The sequence below is a fragment of the Eumetopias jubatus genome, unplaced genomic scaffold, assembly GCF_037043125.1.
Source record: "Eumetopias jubatus isolate StellerSeaLion01/CBP00866 unplaced genomic scaffold, mEumJub1_p1.0 scaffold_1, whole genome shotgun sequence".
Taxonomy (NCBI): domain Eukaryota; kingdom Metazoa; phylum Chordata; class Mammalia; order Carnivora; family Otariidae; genus Eumetopias; species Eumetopias jubatus.
The window spans coordinates 193,338,268-193,356,569 of NW_028274807.1; the positions used below are offsets into that span (position 1 = coordinate 193,338,268).

Below are 18,302 nucleotides of genomic sequence, written 5' to 3' on the forward strand. Positions count from 1 at the left end.
ATGGGTTGAATGCCCAGAGTTCCTATCAATGCCTAATACCAGATAGTACTGGGATCTGGCAAGATTGGAGACCAGCTCTTCTAGCCCATAATTTAGCGATGTTGGGTTAGGTAGGAGGGTTTTGATGAAGACCTCAAGACCCACTTGGATTCCCTTCCCCAACTCAGGTTCTTTTTTTTTTTTTTTAAAGATTATTTATTTATTTATTTATTTGAGAGAGAGAGAATGAGAGATAGAGAGCACGAGAGGGAAGAGGGTCAGAGGGAGAAGCAGACTCCCTGCTGAGCAGGGAGCCTGATGTGGGACTCGATCCCGGGACTCCAGGATCATGACCCGAGCCGAAGGCAGTTGCCCAACCAACTGAGCCACCCAGGCGCCCCCAACTCAGGTTCTTATCTTGGGATTTCATGGCTGACATTTTCCTGTCCTCCGATATAGCCTTGGATCCTGCCAAACCACCCCCAGTTTTGCTCTATCCAGCCAGAGCTTGACTAAACAGATGATAAAGCTGCAGGAAGAAAGGCAAGGCAGGAATGTGGAATCAAAATATGTGGTCTCATAACCTGAGGCCTAGTGGCAGGAGCATGTCATTGGTGAGATTATGGTGTGGCAGGTGACATGGAGTTCAAGCTTCATCCTTAGGATGCCCGGGGCAAAATCTAGTGCTGCAGGAAATGGATGAGGGCAAGAGAGCAGGCTTGGGGAGAGACCACACCTCTCCTTGGGCATTAGAAATAAGGGCAATAATCTGATATTTACAGGAGGCAACTTATGGGGCAGGCTTGTACCAAGCACATTGTACACATGATCTCATGTCATCCTCCCAACAACTCTGTGAGGGGGTAGGAGAGTCACCCCCACTTCACAGGGGAGGAGACCAAGCCCATGGAGGTTATATTGTCGGTCTGAGGTCATAGGGCATTGTGCTCTGGCCAGGTAGGTTGGCTCATATTTTATCCTTAGATCCTTTGCAAAGAATCAACACATTCTTTGAGCCGGCATGATAAGAACTTTGTTACTTTCGGCTTATTCCTAAATTCTGGGGAAGCCTCGGCAAATATCCTTAAAGTACCCTTGAGGTCTGTACATGGCAGTTCCCAAACCCTGAAGCAGGGGTGGAATCCCCAGTGGCATTCTCCTCCCCCTTCCCCTCCAACTCAGCCCAAGGGGAAGCCAGGGATTCCCTTTTATAGAGAAAAACAAATGCAGAATTTGTATCCCACCCAAGGGTTTCCAAGAAGTCAGTAGGAAATGACTGCCTGCAAAACCCCAGAACCACAGAGGAGGCCTTCCTCTGGGCCCTGTGCCTGTGATTAGGCCACCCCTGCCACCTCTGGGTACCTTGTTAGCATTCTGCAGCCAGAGGTGTGTCCTTTGACCCCATTTTCTAGACCCCCAGATGGGTGTGGCATGGTGAGCACATCGTTTCTGTGGCATTCTTGTGAAAAATGCATAACCTGAATCTAACTGTGAGAAAATATCTTCTGGGCCCAGAGCTGCCTTCCCTGCAGGGCCACAGAGGCATGACCCTGCTGGAAGCCCTGAGACTTTTTTTAGGAGGTCAGACTGATGAAACGCTTTAGCCCCGAGCATCTGGCCCTGTTTGCCTCGAGAAAGTAAGAGTTTTGCTTGACGTTCAGAAGGCAGATGTGGACCCAGGGACCGCAGAGAGAGCTAAATATTTGGCTTCCTCTTTCTCTGAAGGTCTGGAGTGCCATGTCTGGGCATGACCAAAATGAGTTTCAGGAGATGGGCTGGCGTTTGCTAAAAGGAACTTAACTGGGATGTGGGTGTACATTTCTCCTCTTCCCAAGGTTAATGGTAACATCCTGTGTAAGAGAACTTGAATGTGGTCTTCCACTAAACTCCAATATTTTAGGGCTATTTATTAGATGTGTTTAATCTTGGGCCAATTTAACCAGTAGCAGACTAATAAAATAACAAATTTGGGCTTGCTGCCAGGACAAATGTTGACTTACCCTTATAATGTTGACTGAAACGAATAACTTTGAAAATAATTGAGGAGTGGAAACATTTGCCAAAAATACAGTGTCTTGAAACAGTGGTTCTGTTTTATTTTACCAGCACTGCTAAGAGATTATGTTCGTAACCTAGGCTGCCGTTGCCTGCTTCAGCTCTGAGAGTCCCATATTTTACTGAATTATTTCCCAAGGTTCATTTTTTTTATCCCATCACCGTCATTCAGCAAAAATGAATTTCCCCATGGCAGACAAGTAGGTCAGCTTATTTTTCCAGTGTAGGGGCACAAATTCAATGATAATCAGAAAAATAAAGATAATAAGTTGCTTGACGTCTGCCCTCAGAAACAAAATGGTTTGCCCTGAACATTAGCCCTCTGAGTCTGTAGTAAGATTAATTGCTTCTGCAGGGGTATACTGGCTGAAATCCATCTCCCTTGCCCCACGCCCCTCCTTCCCTTCATTTTGCCATTTAGTTTATATGAACATTAGGGAGCTATAGTGTTTTGCCAACATGTGTTTTAGACTTGAAGGAAACGGGGAGGCCTGGAGGAAATGAAGCCGGGATGACCACAGAAGTTGTCATAAAATGTGATTTTCTTTCGAGCCTCTTTTTTTATTTGCTTTTTATGGGAGGCTCTGTTTGGAGCAGGGACTAAGCAGGCTTTCAGAGGCTCATGCCAGCATTGTCTTAGCTCAGTCACATGTCCCCCTGATGCCTCCCCCTTTATCAAGGCTTCCCAAAAGCAGCCACCTCTCAGGCCGACTTTGGCCAGAGGCCGTAGGTGCTGACTGGCACAGGCCGAGAAGACTTGATGTTCAGGGAATAAATATCATCTCTCCAACCTTCACGTGTTCAGTTTTGTGGCCCCGAGAGCTGATGGTTTAATTTGTGGATTTGCGCAGACCATCTTGTGACATCTCTATCGTCATCTGCTGTTTAGCATTTCCAGGAGAGGAGGCTAGAGAGATTGTTGGATTCTCAACATAGCAATCCAATATCCTGTCTACAGCTTGGCCATGAGACTGAACGAACTCAGAGTGGTCTGTGAATTTTATTTATCCAGGCTCTCCTTACTCTCCGTTAGCAAGCAAAAGTACAAAAAAAATAAATAAAAAACAAACAAAAACACCCACATGGCTTTTTTTTTTTTTTTAAGAAATTGAGATGTTTTTCTTATAGCATCTGATATGGAGAGAGTTGAGCCATTTCATCAAAGAGGAGATCAAATCTCCCTTGGATGCATAGGGCAAGGCAACCAGACCCACAGCTGGAGAGAATAAGCACAGGGTGTGGCCTCCATCTTTGAGATTAGCCAAGACAAAGGTATCAGGGATCCCTCCAGGAGCTGTTCCTGGTGGTCTGTCCAAGTCCACAAAGTCTGTAGCCCTTTTGTTGAAACCACGGATAAGCATCTCTGAAGGAAAATTATAGTTCTGAGTTTGAAGACCTTTTGCTCACCTTGTGGGTTAAAAACCAATAATTCTGAAATGCATTTGGCCTAATCAATGAAGCCAGGTTTCCGTTGGAATTTGGGCCTCATTATTTGCCTTTCAACTTCTGGTAACAGATGATACCAGGTCAGTTAGCTCTGTGCCAGGGAAAAGGGAACAGAAAAAAAAAAAAACCACTTAATGGAAATTTTAGAGTTAGAAACCATTATTTCATTATGGTCTTTTTCTCTTTACAAGAAAATAAGATGAAGAGTCACTTGCAGGCTCCAAAGAAGCTTTGTGTTCCTGTAGCCCCAGTCCCCTTGCTCAAACGGCTCTATGAAGGCCTCCTCATCGCTGCCTCTGTGTCCTGCATGCCCCTGTGGTCCACTGTGTCCCTCTCCTTGCCCGCTCCAGCCAACACTGACTCTCTTGGGTACTTTGCCTGGATCAGCCTTCTGGTTCGCCCTGTTCAGCCAAGAGACACCCCCCCTAGGGTAACAGATGTACACTTTAGTGAAACCAATTTTGCAAATGTTATATAAACACTCACACAGTTAGATTTAAAAGGATGCACATAGTCACAACATATCTCTTCCCATATATGTATTAATTACAAAGGGAATAGTAAATTTATAAGGAGAAATCCAGCAGATAACACCTGTATTAGTGTCCTAGGGTAGTTGTAACAAAGTACCACAGGCTGGGTGGCTTAGAACAAAATTTATTTCTCACTGTTCTGGAGACCAGAAGTCTTAAATCAAGGTCTTGGCCTCAGAAACTGGCAGGGGAATCCTTCCTTGCCTCTTCCTAGCTTCTGGTATTTGTTGTCAATCCTTGGTGTTCTTTGGCTTAGACATATCACTCCAGTTGCTGCCTCTGTCATTATATTGCCTTCTCCCTTTGTGTCTTTAAATTTCCTTTCTATAAGGATATAGGTGATTGGATTTAGGACACACTCTAATCTAGTATGAACTAGCTTGATTATATCTGCAAAGATCCTATTTTCAAAAAAGGTCACTTTCACAGGTTTGGGGGTAGAACTTCAATGTATCTGTTTAGGGGTATATAGTTCAACCCATACCACCACCTTAACCAAATGGTAAGTGAGTAATAAGATAATGTTACCCTGATATGATGTACCAAAAAAGGACAAGTCACTTCTGTTGTATTCTTGCCAAAAATGCATAACCCTTTTTTTTTTTTTAAGATTTATTTACTTTTAGAGAGAGAGAGTACCTGTGAGTAGGGGGAGGGGCGGAGGGAGAGGGAAACAGAGAATCCTCAGACTCCCCACTGAGTGAAGAGCCCAACACAGGGCTCTCGATCCCACTACCCCAAGATCATGACCTGAGTGGAAATCAAGAGTCGGATGCTTAACCAACTGAGCCACCCGGGGGCCCACAAAAATGCATAATCTTATTTTAATCACAAGAAAACCTCAGATCTAAATGGAGAGACATTCGGCAAAATAACTGACCAGTACTCTTCAAAAGTGTCAATGTCATGAAAGACAAACCAGGGAACTGTCACAGTTTGGAGGAAAGTACAGAGATATGACCGTGAAATGTGAAATTCTGGACTGGATCCTGAAACAGAAAAGGGACATTAGTGGGGAAACTGGTGAAATCCTAGTAAATCCTCTAATAGTTTAGTTAGTAATCTTGTAGCAATGTTAGTATCATAGTTTTTTTTTTTAGGCATTATAACCTTATTTTTTAAAATTTTTATTGTTATGTTCATCATCATACATTACATCATTAGTTTTTGATATAGTGTTCCATGATTCATTGTTTGTGCATAACACCCAGTGCTCCACGCAGAACGTGCCCTCTTTAATACCCATCACCAGGCTAACCCACCCCCCTACCCCCCTCCCCTCTAGAACCCTCAGTTTGTTTTTAGTATCGTAGTTTTGATAAACGTACCATAGTTATGTAAGATGTTAACATCGGGGAAGGGGGGGTACAGAGCGCATGGGAACATTCTGTACTGTTCTTGCAACTCTTCTATAAATCTAAAATTATTTCAAGATCAGTTTCTTTAAAAAAGAGAATGCACACATTGAGTGATTATGTAAATTCACCTGTTCTTAGTGGGAAAGGTGAAGGGGAGGAGAAATGATCTAGTAAAATCATACCAGTTTGTGAGTTCGATTTTAGGCTCTGTTCACGGAAAGCTTGCTTTTCACAAGGCAGTGTGCTGTGTACTCATTATTGTTGTCTCTTGGGCGGAATAGTGTAGCTGAGGTGTGTGGTCCAGGATAGGATCCCCATCTTGCCTCTGCCACCTGAGATAGGTGACCTGTGTAACTACTTACACTCATTGAGCCTCAGCTTACTCATCTGTAAAATGAGAATAGTGATCTTAGCTCTCTCGTTGGATATTCTGAAGTTGCTACAAGTAAATCCATATAATGCGGTCAACCCAGTGCCTGACACAGATTATAAACTCTTACAGAATTAAGTGATAGCTCTTAGCCACAATCCCCACTACTGCATTATGGGAGGATTCTTTCCTCGTTTTTCAGTTGAAGAGACTGTGGGTAAGTAACTTGCTTGAGATCACCCAGCTAGAATGTATGAGAGCTAGACCCAGATAGATAGATAGATAGATTTTTTAAAAGATTTTATTTATTAGAGAGAGAGAGAGAGAGAAAACAAGCCGGGGGAGGGGCAGAGGCAGATGGAGAAGCAGGCTTCCTGCTGAGCAAGGAGCCCGATGCAGGGCTCTATCCCAGGACTCTGGGATCATGACCTGGGCCGAAGGCAGCCGCTTAACTGACTGAGCCACCCAGGCGCCACACAGATAGATTTTTTTTAATGAGGCTCATTTTTAATCATTTAGTTAGAAAAACATTAGCTAGGAAGGAGAACCTGCAGGAATATGTTGTCTCTGAGGGATAAGTTACAAAGCAGGCTGTCAGGTCCCCCAGAGGGGAGGATAGGAGCCACTTGAAGTAAAGGTATGGCTTGGAGGAGGCACAGGCAAGAGTAAAAAAAAAAAAACTGACCAGCAAGTCAGTGAAAAACCCAAAAAGGGTGGGAAGGCCTTGGCAATAGGAGGCGTCAACAGAAGTGAGAACACCATAATATTTGTGGTGACCTAGAAGTTTTGAAGGGTAAGAAGCTTGGGCATAAACCATAAGACCCTGTGAACCAGCCTTTGGGCCTAAGGATGCAGGTGGTAAAGTCAAGTCAAGACAGTCATGGGGTCACACACTTTACGTTTATGTACCTGGAGAGAGGCAGAGTGGGAGTGAGGATGGGAGGCCTTGCCTTCTTAGTAGAAGATGGTGCTGTTGTAGGAATGGAGAGAAAAACATGAATTTGGGGAGGCAGAATCGGGGAAACGGAAGCACTCTCATAAAATAAATACAACAGAACAGAAGTGTCCCCTCCCCGGGCAGTCTGACCTTGAATGGCTCCTATTCTCTCTCTATGTTTCTACGTCAGAGTGCAACTTCACCAGATTGTTTTATATCATGGAGTCCCATGATTGGCAGCCTGTTGATGGTTTCTTGATGAGAACAAATAAAAAACCAGCAAATAGAATAGAGCAGGGGCGCCTGGGTGGCTCAGTCAATTAAGTGTCTGCCTTAAGCTCAGGTCATGATCCCGGGGTCCTCGGATTGAGTCTCACACCGGGCTCCTTGCTCAGTGGGGAGCCTGCTTCTCCTTCTGCCTGCCACTCCCCCTGCTTGTGCTCTCTCTCTGTCTCTCTGTCTCTCTCTCTGACAAATAAATAAATAAAATCTTTTTAAAAAATAGAATAGAGCAGACTTCAGGGAGTCTGGCGGCTAGGGTCGGCGACTCTCCATGGGGTTGCTCATCTTTAAGTTTGAACGTTTCAAAGTAGCTCTCCCAGCTTTTGATTTCCCAGCCACACAGACCCTTCCCTCTTCTGGCCTATGTTAGTTGAAAGTTACTGAAATTCACTAGTGGGATTTTTTTTCTTTCATTTTATCAGGTTTCTTCTAATTGTGTTCAGTTCTAGATGATGTCTGTCATCTGTCTCTTTCAGTATCCTTTCTCACCAGACCCTCACTAACAGCTGAAGTACAAATCTTTGATGGCATCTGTCTGCTCACTGATACATTTGCAAAATGGTTCTCTGTCCATTAAAATAAACCTTTGTATTATCTAGTGTCTGACTGTATGCCACAGGCAGAACTGTATACTGAGATCCCTTTGCCCGCCCCCCAACTTTGACAGTTATCAACCTGTGGTCAGCCTTCGTTCCTACACATCCTGGCTCCCTCTTCCTGTATTACTATGAAGCAGATCCCAGGCATCCTATCATTTTGTTTGTCCCTTATTTGTATACATTAATGGTCAGGGAACGTTTGTGTCGTGCTTGGGCTGAATTATTTGGAAAGTTAAGAAAATAAAATGTAGTAGGATAGGGCTTACTCACATAAAGATAAGTCAGATATCTCCCCTGCTTACCAGGGGAGGACCCTGAATACCCAGCTCCAGAAAGAATCAACAAATCAAGCCTATGCCATCTCCAGAGCTTGAAGACTGTCTAAGTGTGCTTTGGGAGGGTGCCGTACCTGGGAGTCTTTGGGTATGTCGCAGCAGAAAGGCTGAGGCTGAGGACAGCTGATGCAGGAAATGATCCCTATAAAGCCAGCAAGCAGTATAGAGCAGTGGTCTGCAAACTATGGCCCATGGGCCAAATATAGCCCACTTCCTCTGGTCTTCAAGCGAAGAATCGTTTCTGTTTTTAATGGTTGAAAAAAGCAAAACAGTAATATTTTGTGACATGTAAAAACTCTGTGGAATTCAGATTTTAGTGTCTATAATGGAACATAATCACATTCATTTATTTACATACTGTTTAAGGCTGATGGCAGAGATGAATAGTCATGACAGAGGCTAGATGCCCACAAAGCCTAAAACATTTACTATCTGGCCCCTTACACAAAGCTGTAAGGCAGGGGCTCTGGAGCCAGCCTGCCTAGGTTTAAATCCTGGCCACCTCTTTTGAGTGACTTTAAGCACATAGCTCATCCTCTGCCTCAGTATCTCTATCTCTATCTTTAAAATATGGATCATCATGGTATCTACCTTGCAGGGATATTAGGAGGAATAAATTAGTAGATATCTGTAAAGCATTGAGAGAAGTCCCTGCACAATATATGAGCTTATTATTATTATTACTATTATTTCATAATATGAAAGCTTCTCAACTACTCTGAGATTGTAACTTCTGTTCAACATGAGGATGGTGAAAGCCTCCTAGAGGGCTACTGGGTATTCCTAGCACACCTCCTCCTTCCACAGAGATGGAGCCCTGCCTAAGGCTTCCCTGGTGTCCTCAAACATTTGAAAGACTTTTCTGACTCCATCAACTCATGGGCAGAAGCTTCTGCTAGCACAGTTGATTCTCACCTCTCCCTTGCTCCTGGCCAGGTGTATAACAGCCAAGAGCAGTGTTGCCCTGCAGTAGAGTGGTCAGTCCTGCACTGATGAAGGCATTTCTGGTCCCTCTTGGGCTGGGTTTGTGTCTGAGTGAAGGTAGTCTCATGGCACCTACAAACACAATGAGGAAGACCCTCCTGTTTCTCCCCAACACCACTCTAGCTGCAAAAATGAAGTGCAAGGAGAATGAGTGATGGTTTCCTATATGCCACGTCTATTAGAATGGAATCATTTTTGAAGGTATAAATAGTTGTGCTAGATTATATTGATATGATAGGCACTTGACCTTACATGCATGTAACCTGTTTTCGTTTTTCACCTGTTGGGAGGTAAGAAGGAGGAGAGGGAAAGAAAACCATTGTCTCCCCTAGCGAAGGAGTAGGAAAATCTACTTAATAAAATCTCACCTTAGGGGTGCCTGGGTGGCTCTCTCGCTCTGACAAATAAATAAATAAAATCTTTTTTAAAAATAGAATAGAGCAGACTTCAGGGAGTCTGGCGGTTAAACGTCTGCCTTTGGCTTGGGTCATGATCCTGGGGCCCTGGGATTGAGCCCTGCGTCGGGCTCCCTGATCAGCGGGGAGTCTGCTTCTCCCTCTCTCTCTCAAATGAATAAATAAAATCTTTAAAAAAAAACAAAAATAAAATCTCACATTAAAAATAAAATGGCACAGGGTGCTTTGTTCCCCTTTGTTTGTAATTCAAGCCTAAAAGATGTTTTAAATTGCCGTGCCAATACATTTATGAAAATATGTGACCTCCATGCGTCTTCATTGTCTTCTTCCCGTCCTGCCCCTCTCCCTTCTTTTTTTCCCTTCCCTTGTCCTCTGAAAAGATAACAAGAAAACATTTGATAAAAGTCAGTATTCGTTCATTATAAAAATTCACAGCAAACTTATCATAGAGTGGAACTTTTTCTACTTGATAAAGGGCATCTCTTCCATGCTCTCAGCAAACACACTTCATAATGATGAACCTTCATAATAATCACTTTAGAATCAAGAATTATAGTATACCCACTCTCTCAGCCTGTAATCAATAATATATAGGTGGCCCTAGCTAGTGCAATAAGACAAGAAAAACCAAAAACCTATAAGGCCTAGAAAAGACTAAACAAAATTTTGTTATACAGACAATACTGCCTACACACAATACTCAATGCCTTTATCTTTTTTCTGCTTTTAAACCTTTTTAGTGAGATGCCCTCCTGCCCTTCTTAAAATTGCATGGTGGGGGTGGTGTCTGCACTTGAAACAGGATATCTTGTGTCTGGGTTTAGCATTGATTTTGCCCAGCTTAGTCTGGCAGCCGAGTTGTTGGACTAGGAAGCTTCTGCGGGTTGTATTCTGTCATCTCTCTGTAAAGCCCAAAAGCATCCTTGGAATTGCATTTGCTAGTTTTCAGTAGAGCTATTTAACTAGAATATGGAAACATTTTCCCCGAGGGCTCTTTTTAGATAGCAGTAAAATGTAGCTGGAGACATACTGAGTAAATGGAAAAGAAAAATCAAATTAGGCCAAGAATTTTTTTAATCTCCTAGTCTCACTGAAGCCCTCAAGGAGAACACCATAATTCATACTTTGCTCATGTGGGTCAGGCATAAAGCCTCCTCCATAGATCCAATAACCTATAAATGTTCTGGTTTTAAAATTGCACCTGCCTGCTTTGCTGGATCACAGCACTAAATCATGCAGCAGTGGTTTCTGGTTCAGTTGTTCATTACTTGGGAATGTCAGATTGCCAGAGAGCAGCCTGATGTTTACTTCCAAATAGGCAATGCCCTAGGAAAGAGTTTTAATTACATTCTCATGTAGTGCCGCTGCACACAACGTGCAGAGGGGCTGGCATCTGCATTGTGCATATATCTTGTAGCTGTGTAAACACCCGTGGGCTGGGTCATACAGCAAAGTCAACAGAACCTTAGAAAAGATGACACAGCAAGTGGAACAGAACTGAATCTTCCCCATCCTGCCAAGCGTGCGCTGCTCCCTGCCCCTTTTTAAAGCAAGAGAACCCAATTGGCATTTGCCTTTCAGCCTCCCCATTCTGATACAGTATCTGTGATCCAGCACCTTTAGCCATTAAAAAAAAATGGAGATCTGGGAGTCTCCGGGCTCTGAGGTGTTTGCAGGATCATCTGAGACCAAGTCCTGCTGCCCCATGAACGCCCCCCTCCACCATTTGCTGCAATGCAGTTTGGACCACCAAAGCTGGTGATATCACAACTCTGGCATTTCCAGCCCAAAGCAGGAGCTATTTCGAGAAATTCAGAGGCTGCTCAAGAGGGTGTGTGTTTGTGTGTGTGTGTGTGTGTGTGTGTGTGTGTGTATTTAGTATGCTGGTGATGCAGCTCTGACGTAAAAAATATTTTAAAAATCCTCCTCCGGGCACAGATGCTCAGGAGCCAGGCACTGGACAGGGAGCACCCTGAAGGACATTGTCACCTAGAAGCAGAAGGGCTATTGGATCTTCCTCTTCAGCACGTCAATAATAGTAATGTGATGTCTCTCATATTGAGAGATTCATCCCTTGCATTTTGGAACTGAGCCTCCCCAGTGTTCGGAGAGTTTCCTACTGTCTGTTCCGCTCAGCATGCCAAGAAGCTGGAGAGGTCCCCGGCAGCCCAGATTCATTCTCTGTCTTGGAAAAGTATTTCGCTGCTTCGAGAAATCATGAAGTCAATCCTGGCAACATTATGGAATTGTTTTGCACTTTTTTTTCTTTAGTCTTTTAATGTTTCTCTTTAAATGCCAGGAAGATCGGGTCTATTTCCAAGAGGGCTTCTGACATCTGAGATTGGCAAGGGCACAAAATGACACGAGAGTTTCTCGACAGAATTCCAAATTCAGGCAAGATTTTTCCAAGCACCTACTATGTTCAAAACACCTTGCAGGGATGTCCTGGAGAATCTGAAGTTCTGCTTTACCCCTCAAAACTTTGAAAGCAATGGCTGAAAAAGAAAGATGAGCATCTTGAGGCTTCCTCTGGAAATGGTTGAGGTTCACCACAGCAATTGGCAAGTTTGGCTTTTTCCATCAAAATTTGGTGCCTTCATGTGCTGTCCAGCATCTACGGCAGGTCAGATGGAACTTAGGAAGGCAAGGGTAACTGTTCTCTTTGTCTTTGTAAAATGTTTTGTCTGTCATGTCCCTCTTTCCTGCAGCCTGTTGTTTTTATGTAATTCTCCTCTGCAAAGACATTGGAATGGTCACACCCATCAGCTTGGTTTGGGGTAACTTGCAGATTTGCAAATGTTTTATGTGGAGGTGATTTTCAAAACTTGTGGCTATATGAATTATAAAAACAGATGCACACGGTAGGAATTTCTCTCTACATTTTCTCTTACTGGTTGTTATTTATAAGTATTCATAGGTGCATTTCAAATATACTGTAGAAACAAAGATGCTTTGTAAGAGCCCAGCAATAGAAGAACTTCCTTTAAAATAAATTTTTTTAATTTAATGAACTGATAAACATTCCTTGTGCTTAAGAAAAGCCCCATTGCATAAAAGAAATTTGGGGAGTGGCTTCAGGCAAGGTGGAGAAAGGGTTTTTAAAAAGATGAAAACGGGCGCCTGGGTGGCTCAGTCGTTAAGCGTCTGCCTTCAGCTCAGGTCATGATCCCAGGGTCCTGGGATCGAGCCCCGCATCGGGCTCCCTGCTCAGCAGGAAGCCTGCTTCTCCCTCTCCCACTCCCCCTGCTTGTGTTCCCTCTCTCGCTGTGTCTCTCTCTGTCAAATAAATAAATAAAATCTTTAAAAATAAATAAATAAAAAGATGAAACCAGAAGCATCAAAACACAACTGCCTGACAAGGTCATTGGATGGGAAATCTGAGGCAGCTTTTCTCTGCAGGAGGCATTGGGGAGAATGATTTTTTTTTTAAGATTTTACTTATTTATTTGACAGAGATTGAGCACAAGGGGTGGGGAAGGGAAAGAGGCAGAGGAAGAGGGACAGGCAGACTCCCTGCTGAGCAGGGAACCTGATGTGGGGCTCTATCCCAGGACCTGGGATCATGACCTGAGCCGAAGGCGGACGCTTAACGACTGAGCCACCCAGGCGCCCCAGGGAGAATGATTCTAAGTGGAAGCTTCTGAATTAAAAGCTAGCAGATATTGGGGGTGAAGTGTAGGGAGCAGACCCTACCCATTTGCTGTCTGCCCAGAGGCTGCTTCTGTTGATGTCCCCTGCCATTTCCCCTTCCCTGGCTCCTGAGCCAAGTCATCTCCACACAGCTGGAGTGAGACGGGGCACAGTTTATATTCCATAGATTGGTAGGAGTAGCTCGTGGAGTGGGACTGGACTGTAGGGTGGAGTTATGTTGTCCGTAATTAACCTTGACATTTTCCTTCCTTTTTTTTTTTTTTAACCCTCTAGGAGCCTAGTAATAAACGTGTCAAACCCCTTTCCAGAGTCACATCACTAGCAAACCTCATCCCACCCGTGAAGGCCACACCATTAAAGCGCTTCAGCCAAACCCTGCAGGTAAGGAGGACACTGTGGGTTTGTGTTTGCAGCAAACCATGTTGTGTGGGAGGGGTCATTGCTGCTCTCCCCAGAACCTCCCCTGAGATCTGAACCAATGCTTATTTCAGCAGAAGAGAGCAAACAAGGGAACTGAAAGGAAGAAAGATGTGCTTTCCAGTTGTAAACTGGGGTCAGATGGAGTCCTTTGAGGGCTGACTTGAGGAGTCATCTCTGCTGGATCTTTCCTCAGAGTCCTATACCCCATCCATATGCACACTCACAGGATTGGTCCTAAAGTATCTATGGGCTTCCTAAGAAAACCAGCAGGTGACATGAGCTGGAAGGTAGGAGAGTCTAGTGCTTAGACCAGGGTCAGCAGATGACAGCATGAGGAGAAAAATTCAGCCTGCCCCCTGTTTTCTTATGGTACACAAGCTGAGAATGGTTTTTCCTTTTAAAATGACTGGGGCAAAAGTCAAAAGAGGAACAATATTTCATGACACTTGAAAATTATATGACACTCAAATTTCAGTGTCCATTCAGTAAAGATTTGTTGGAAAACAGGCATGCCTCAATATTTATGTACCGCCTGTGGTTGCTTTTCCATTCCAGTGGCACAGTCAAGGACAGAGACCATATTACACACAAGGCCCAAATATTTACTATCTGGCCCCTTTACAGACAATGTTTCCTGACTCCTGGCTTAGAGGAAAGGCCCTGTAGTGGAAGTACTTCAGTTCTGATCTTGGCTCTGTGCCCCAGAGACTTTGTTACCTTGGGCAGGTGACTTAATGTCTCTAGGTCTTGCTTTTATTCCTAATGGGTAAATTGGGGGTAATGCCACAGCTTCTTTAGAATAGAATCATTGTAAAGATTTATAAGATAGTGCATTTAAAGTCCTTAGTATTGGGACGACTGGGTGGCTCAGTCAGTTAAGCGTCTGCCTTCGGCTCAGATCGTCATCCCAGGGTCCTGGGATCGAGTCCTGCATCGGGCTCCCTGCTCAGTAGGAGCCTGCTTCTCCCTCTCCTGCTCCCCTTGCTTGTGCTTGCACACTCTCTCTCTGTCAAATAAATAAATTAAATCTTTAAAAAAAGTAGTCTTTGAAAAGAAATAAAGTCCTTAGTGTTTATAAGATAGTGCATTTAAAGGGCTATATTGCCAACAAAACTATACTATGCCCTTTGTTAGCAATCACTAATTTACTAATTAGTTGGCTAAGTAGTAGATACCAGCTACTATAATAATTCTTTGGTAAACAAGTGGCTAGAGTTGTTCTAAAATTCCCAATAAAGTTTATCTTTTTTATTTTATTATGTTAATCACCATACATTACATCATTAGTTTTTGACATAATGTTCCATGATTCATTGTTTGCGTATAACACCCAGTGCTCCATGCAGAATGTGCCCTCTTTAATACCCACCACCAGGCTAACCCATCCCCGCACCCTCTCCCCTCTAGAACCCTCAGTTTGTTTCTCAGAGGCCATAGTCTCTCATGGTTTAAGGTGAATATTGAGATTTGTCCAAGGCCTTGGACCAAATTTCATAATCATAAAAATCCTCTTGCAGATTGAAGCCAACAAAAGCCATGCCATGAAAAGGCTTACCTTGTTTAGCTGAGAAGTGGTCTTGAGTCTGCCATTCCTTACTTGTCCTGAATACTTTTGCTTAGCAGTATCTTTATCTTGGCTTTCTGAGTTATTAAGAAAACTGTGGACCAGAACCCAAGGCATGTCCTATGCTATGAAAATCTATGATTTGAGGACTATTTTAGGTCTCCCTCACCCCCTCCTGCCATTGCTTCTGCACCATTCAGCCAACATGCCATGATTCTGCACAGCCCAGGCTGTGCTTTACATTTCCCTATGGATGCTCTCCTCCTTCGGTGCTTATTCCCTGCCTTGTCCATTCCTCTGTTAGCTCTCCTCAGTTTCTCCTGAACGAATACCTCATCACCTAATTAGCTATAGGTTTGGCTCTGTTTCTCTCAGTGCTTGGGCCTGTGGGCCCTTGCTTATCCCCTGATCCCCTTTGTGGGAGAATGGAGAAGAAAAAGAAATAAGGTCATCTGGGGGAGCCAGATGAAGGGCTTTGAAGCTAGTGAAGAAAAATGTGTTTACCTTCTCTCCCCCATGACCAGTCCCTCAGCCCTCTGGCCAAGTTCATCACAGGCTTCCCCTGGAAGATTCATCACTGCCCTAGTCCTGCACATCTGGTCTTTTGCTGAGTTCTGCTTTTTGAAAATTCTTTAGCCTGTCTACTGCCATTTCACCCTTTCCTTTCCATCCCAGTGGCTGGGGCTCAAGGTCACTCTATAGTTATTTCCGTCCTTGACTATGAGACCTCTGTGCTGCCAGCCATGTCTTCCCATTGGCTCTCCTAGGACAGTCGGACCTCTTCCCTGGGAAGGCCCTCACTCATTCTGTAAGCCTTGGGTGGGCCCTCATCACACACGAGGCTCTACATCCTGCCCTCATGTTGCTTACATTTTGCACAGAGTTGCCTTCTGGTGATTCATGGCCACATTTGGCTCTCAAATTGTGTTTTGTTTGGCTGTGAGGGGTTTTGAGCTAACATATGAAAATCCAAACAATCCGTATAAGAATTTGGAATTCCACGGGCACCTGGGTGGCTCGATCAGTTGAGCATCTGACTCTTAATTTCAGGCCAGGTCATGATCTCAGGGTCGTGGGATCAAGCCCCGCATCGGGCTCTGTGTTGGGCTTGGAGCTTGCTTGGGATTCTCTCTCTCTTCCACTCCCTCTGCCTCTCCCCTTGCTTGTACACACTCTCTAAATTAATTAATTAAATCTTTTTTAAAAAGATTTTATTTATTTATTTGACAGAGAGAGACACAGCGAGAGAGGGAACACAAGCAGGGGGAGTGGGAGAGGGAGAAGCAGGCTTCCTGCTGAGCAGGGAGCCCGATGCGGGGCTCGATCCCAGGACCCTGGGATCATGACCTGAGCCGAAGGCAGACGCTTAACAGCTGAGCCACTCAGGCGCCCCTAATTAATTAAATCTTTTAAAAAAGAATTTAAGTTCTGGCTTCTTTTAAAGAATTGAAAAGCACGGCAGTGCTGGGCCCGTGTTGCTACATGGTAATAATGAGCTGGATCTGGGTAGCCAGCCAGTTGTCACCTACAAATGTCCCCACCTCTCCCAATTGTCCTTCCAATACCTGACCCTTTGACTCACTGTCATCACCTTGCCTGGCCTGTAGACTCCATGTTTATGCTCCTAGGTCTCGGGACAGCTTGCTCTATGCCTCCCGCGACAGCCCAGACCTGACTGTGTGTTGCGATAAGATCCTCCATTGTTGTACCCTCAAAACCTTTCCTTTGGCTTCCCAGGCAGCCTTTATTCCTCCTCTCCTGTCTCTGCCCTACAGATATTACGCTAGGAAGCCTTCAGGAAATATCTGGTCATCTTGAAAATTTGCACTGACCTAGAGAACTGGGACAGAAAGAAATCAAGCCATGTCTGAAATCCAACAGACTGAGGCCAAACAAGGATGAGAAAGCCAGACCCAAGGGAGGGATCTGACATGTGGAAATTGGTTTCTAAAACCTCAAAGATATTTTTTTTTTGGCAAAATAATTTTTTATTTTACTTTTTTCAAATATAATGATAAATAGCTAACTCCAGGCTCCATTTATAGGATAGAAACAAGCCAGCAGAAGCAGAATGGTAATTCATAACGATTGTGTACATGGACACAGAGAGAACATGAGCACTGTGCTTATGTTGTGAGTGTGTCCTTGGTGGGGGGCGGTCAGTGAATGGAACTATGCCCCTGTGTGCAGTTAGACAGCCGTGTTTGCAGGATGATCTGCAAAGCAGAGAGAATGCTCTCTTGCCCCACAAATATCTCCCTCTTGGTCACCTTGATGCATGCAGTGCATGTTTTGCAGAATTATTTCCAGCCTGCATCTCAGTAACTGCCCCATGACTTTATTGCTTCCCTCTTTAGCTAGAAGGGGATAGGGTGCTAATGTGATCTGAGGAGCAGGAAGGAGGGGAAGCAGGAGGCCCCAAAGGGATACTCCGTGGCCTGTCTTCACATTCTCTTCCGTTTTGTGCTCAGTGGTCTTCGTGCCTGTTCCAAAAGGGGAGGAACAAAAAACAAGGAGAGTGGGGTAGAGGCTGCCCCAAACCTCTCAGCATTCATTCTTCACTCATAGGTGTTTATTATATATGCCTCTTCTACTTCCAAAAACAACTCGAGGCTGCAATCGAGCAGCTTGGTTCTCTGTCACAGTATCCCTTGTCCCTGGTGCTGGCCTCATAGAGACATATATATCCCTTTCAGTGTCCAGTTATGTCTGAGGTTGGGTTCCTTTTATTATAGAAGAGATGACTTAGGCCCAAACACTCAACCACAATACTTTAATCAATAATGGAGCACTTAGCAGTCCTTCCTCTGGCTCCTCAGGAGACCCCAGGTTAGCTCAGAAGGATATCAGGACAGCTCGTGGCTAGCAGCTTTTCCAAAAAGGTTAAAACCCCAGCCACAAATGGGAGTGGTCCTTGCAGCAACAGTTCAGCCAGACACTGCAGAACTTGTTCTCTCTTGCCTCTCCTGTGCCCCATATAGACTGGGGGCTCGGGCCCCAGCACAAAGACAGCATTTGTGGAAGTTGGAGAGGGACAGCCTCTGCCTGGCCTTCTGTCTCTGTCTGACCGGGAAGTGAGTGCTACTGATAGACTGGAGCACAGATGTCTGCATCCCTGTGGGCCTAAAAATCTCCTCAGTGGCCTACCGGAGAGAAAAACATGGTCTGGCTCTGAAAGGGGCCTGCATGTACCCCTCCTGTGCAGTGAGGACAGTGAGCTCGCCGTGGGCGAGTTGCTGAGCCCTGCCTCTCCCCACCCCCGGCCCTGCACAGCTGGTAGACGCATTTGAGCTGGGGCCAGTGCTGGGGCCCATGCGTGCTACGGAATACTGTGTTCACAGCACTGTAGTTGAGGCCTGCATTCTCTCTGAAC

General features: G+C 44.7%; 1 protein-coding gene across 3 annotated transcripts in view; it reads left to right on the top strand.

Annotated features, from left to right (window-relative positions):
- ARHGEF3 (Rho guanine nucleotide exchange factor 3) overlaps window positions 1–18,302 on the top strand; it is a 309,795-nt gene that overhangs the window by 252,942 nt on the left and 38,551 nt on the right. For all 3 annotated transcript variants that reach the window (XM_088027978.1, XM_028110363.2, XM_028110364.2), the window contains one exon: window positions 13,219–13,326. In XM_088027978.1, coding sequence (XP_087884104.1) covers window positions 13,219–13,326 — 108 coding nt within the window. The remainder of the gene's footprint in view (window positions 1–13,218; window positions 13,327–18,302) is intronic.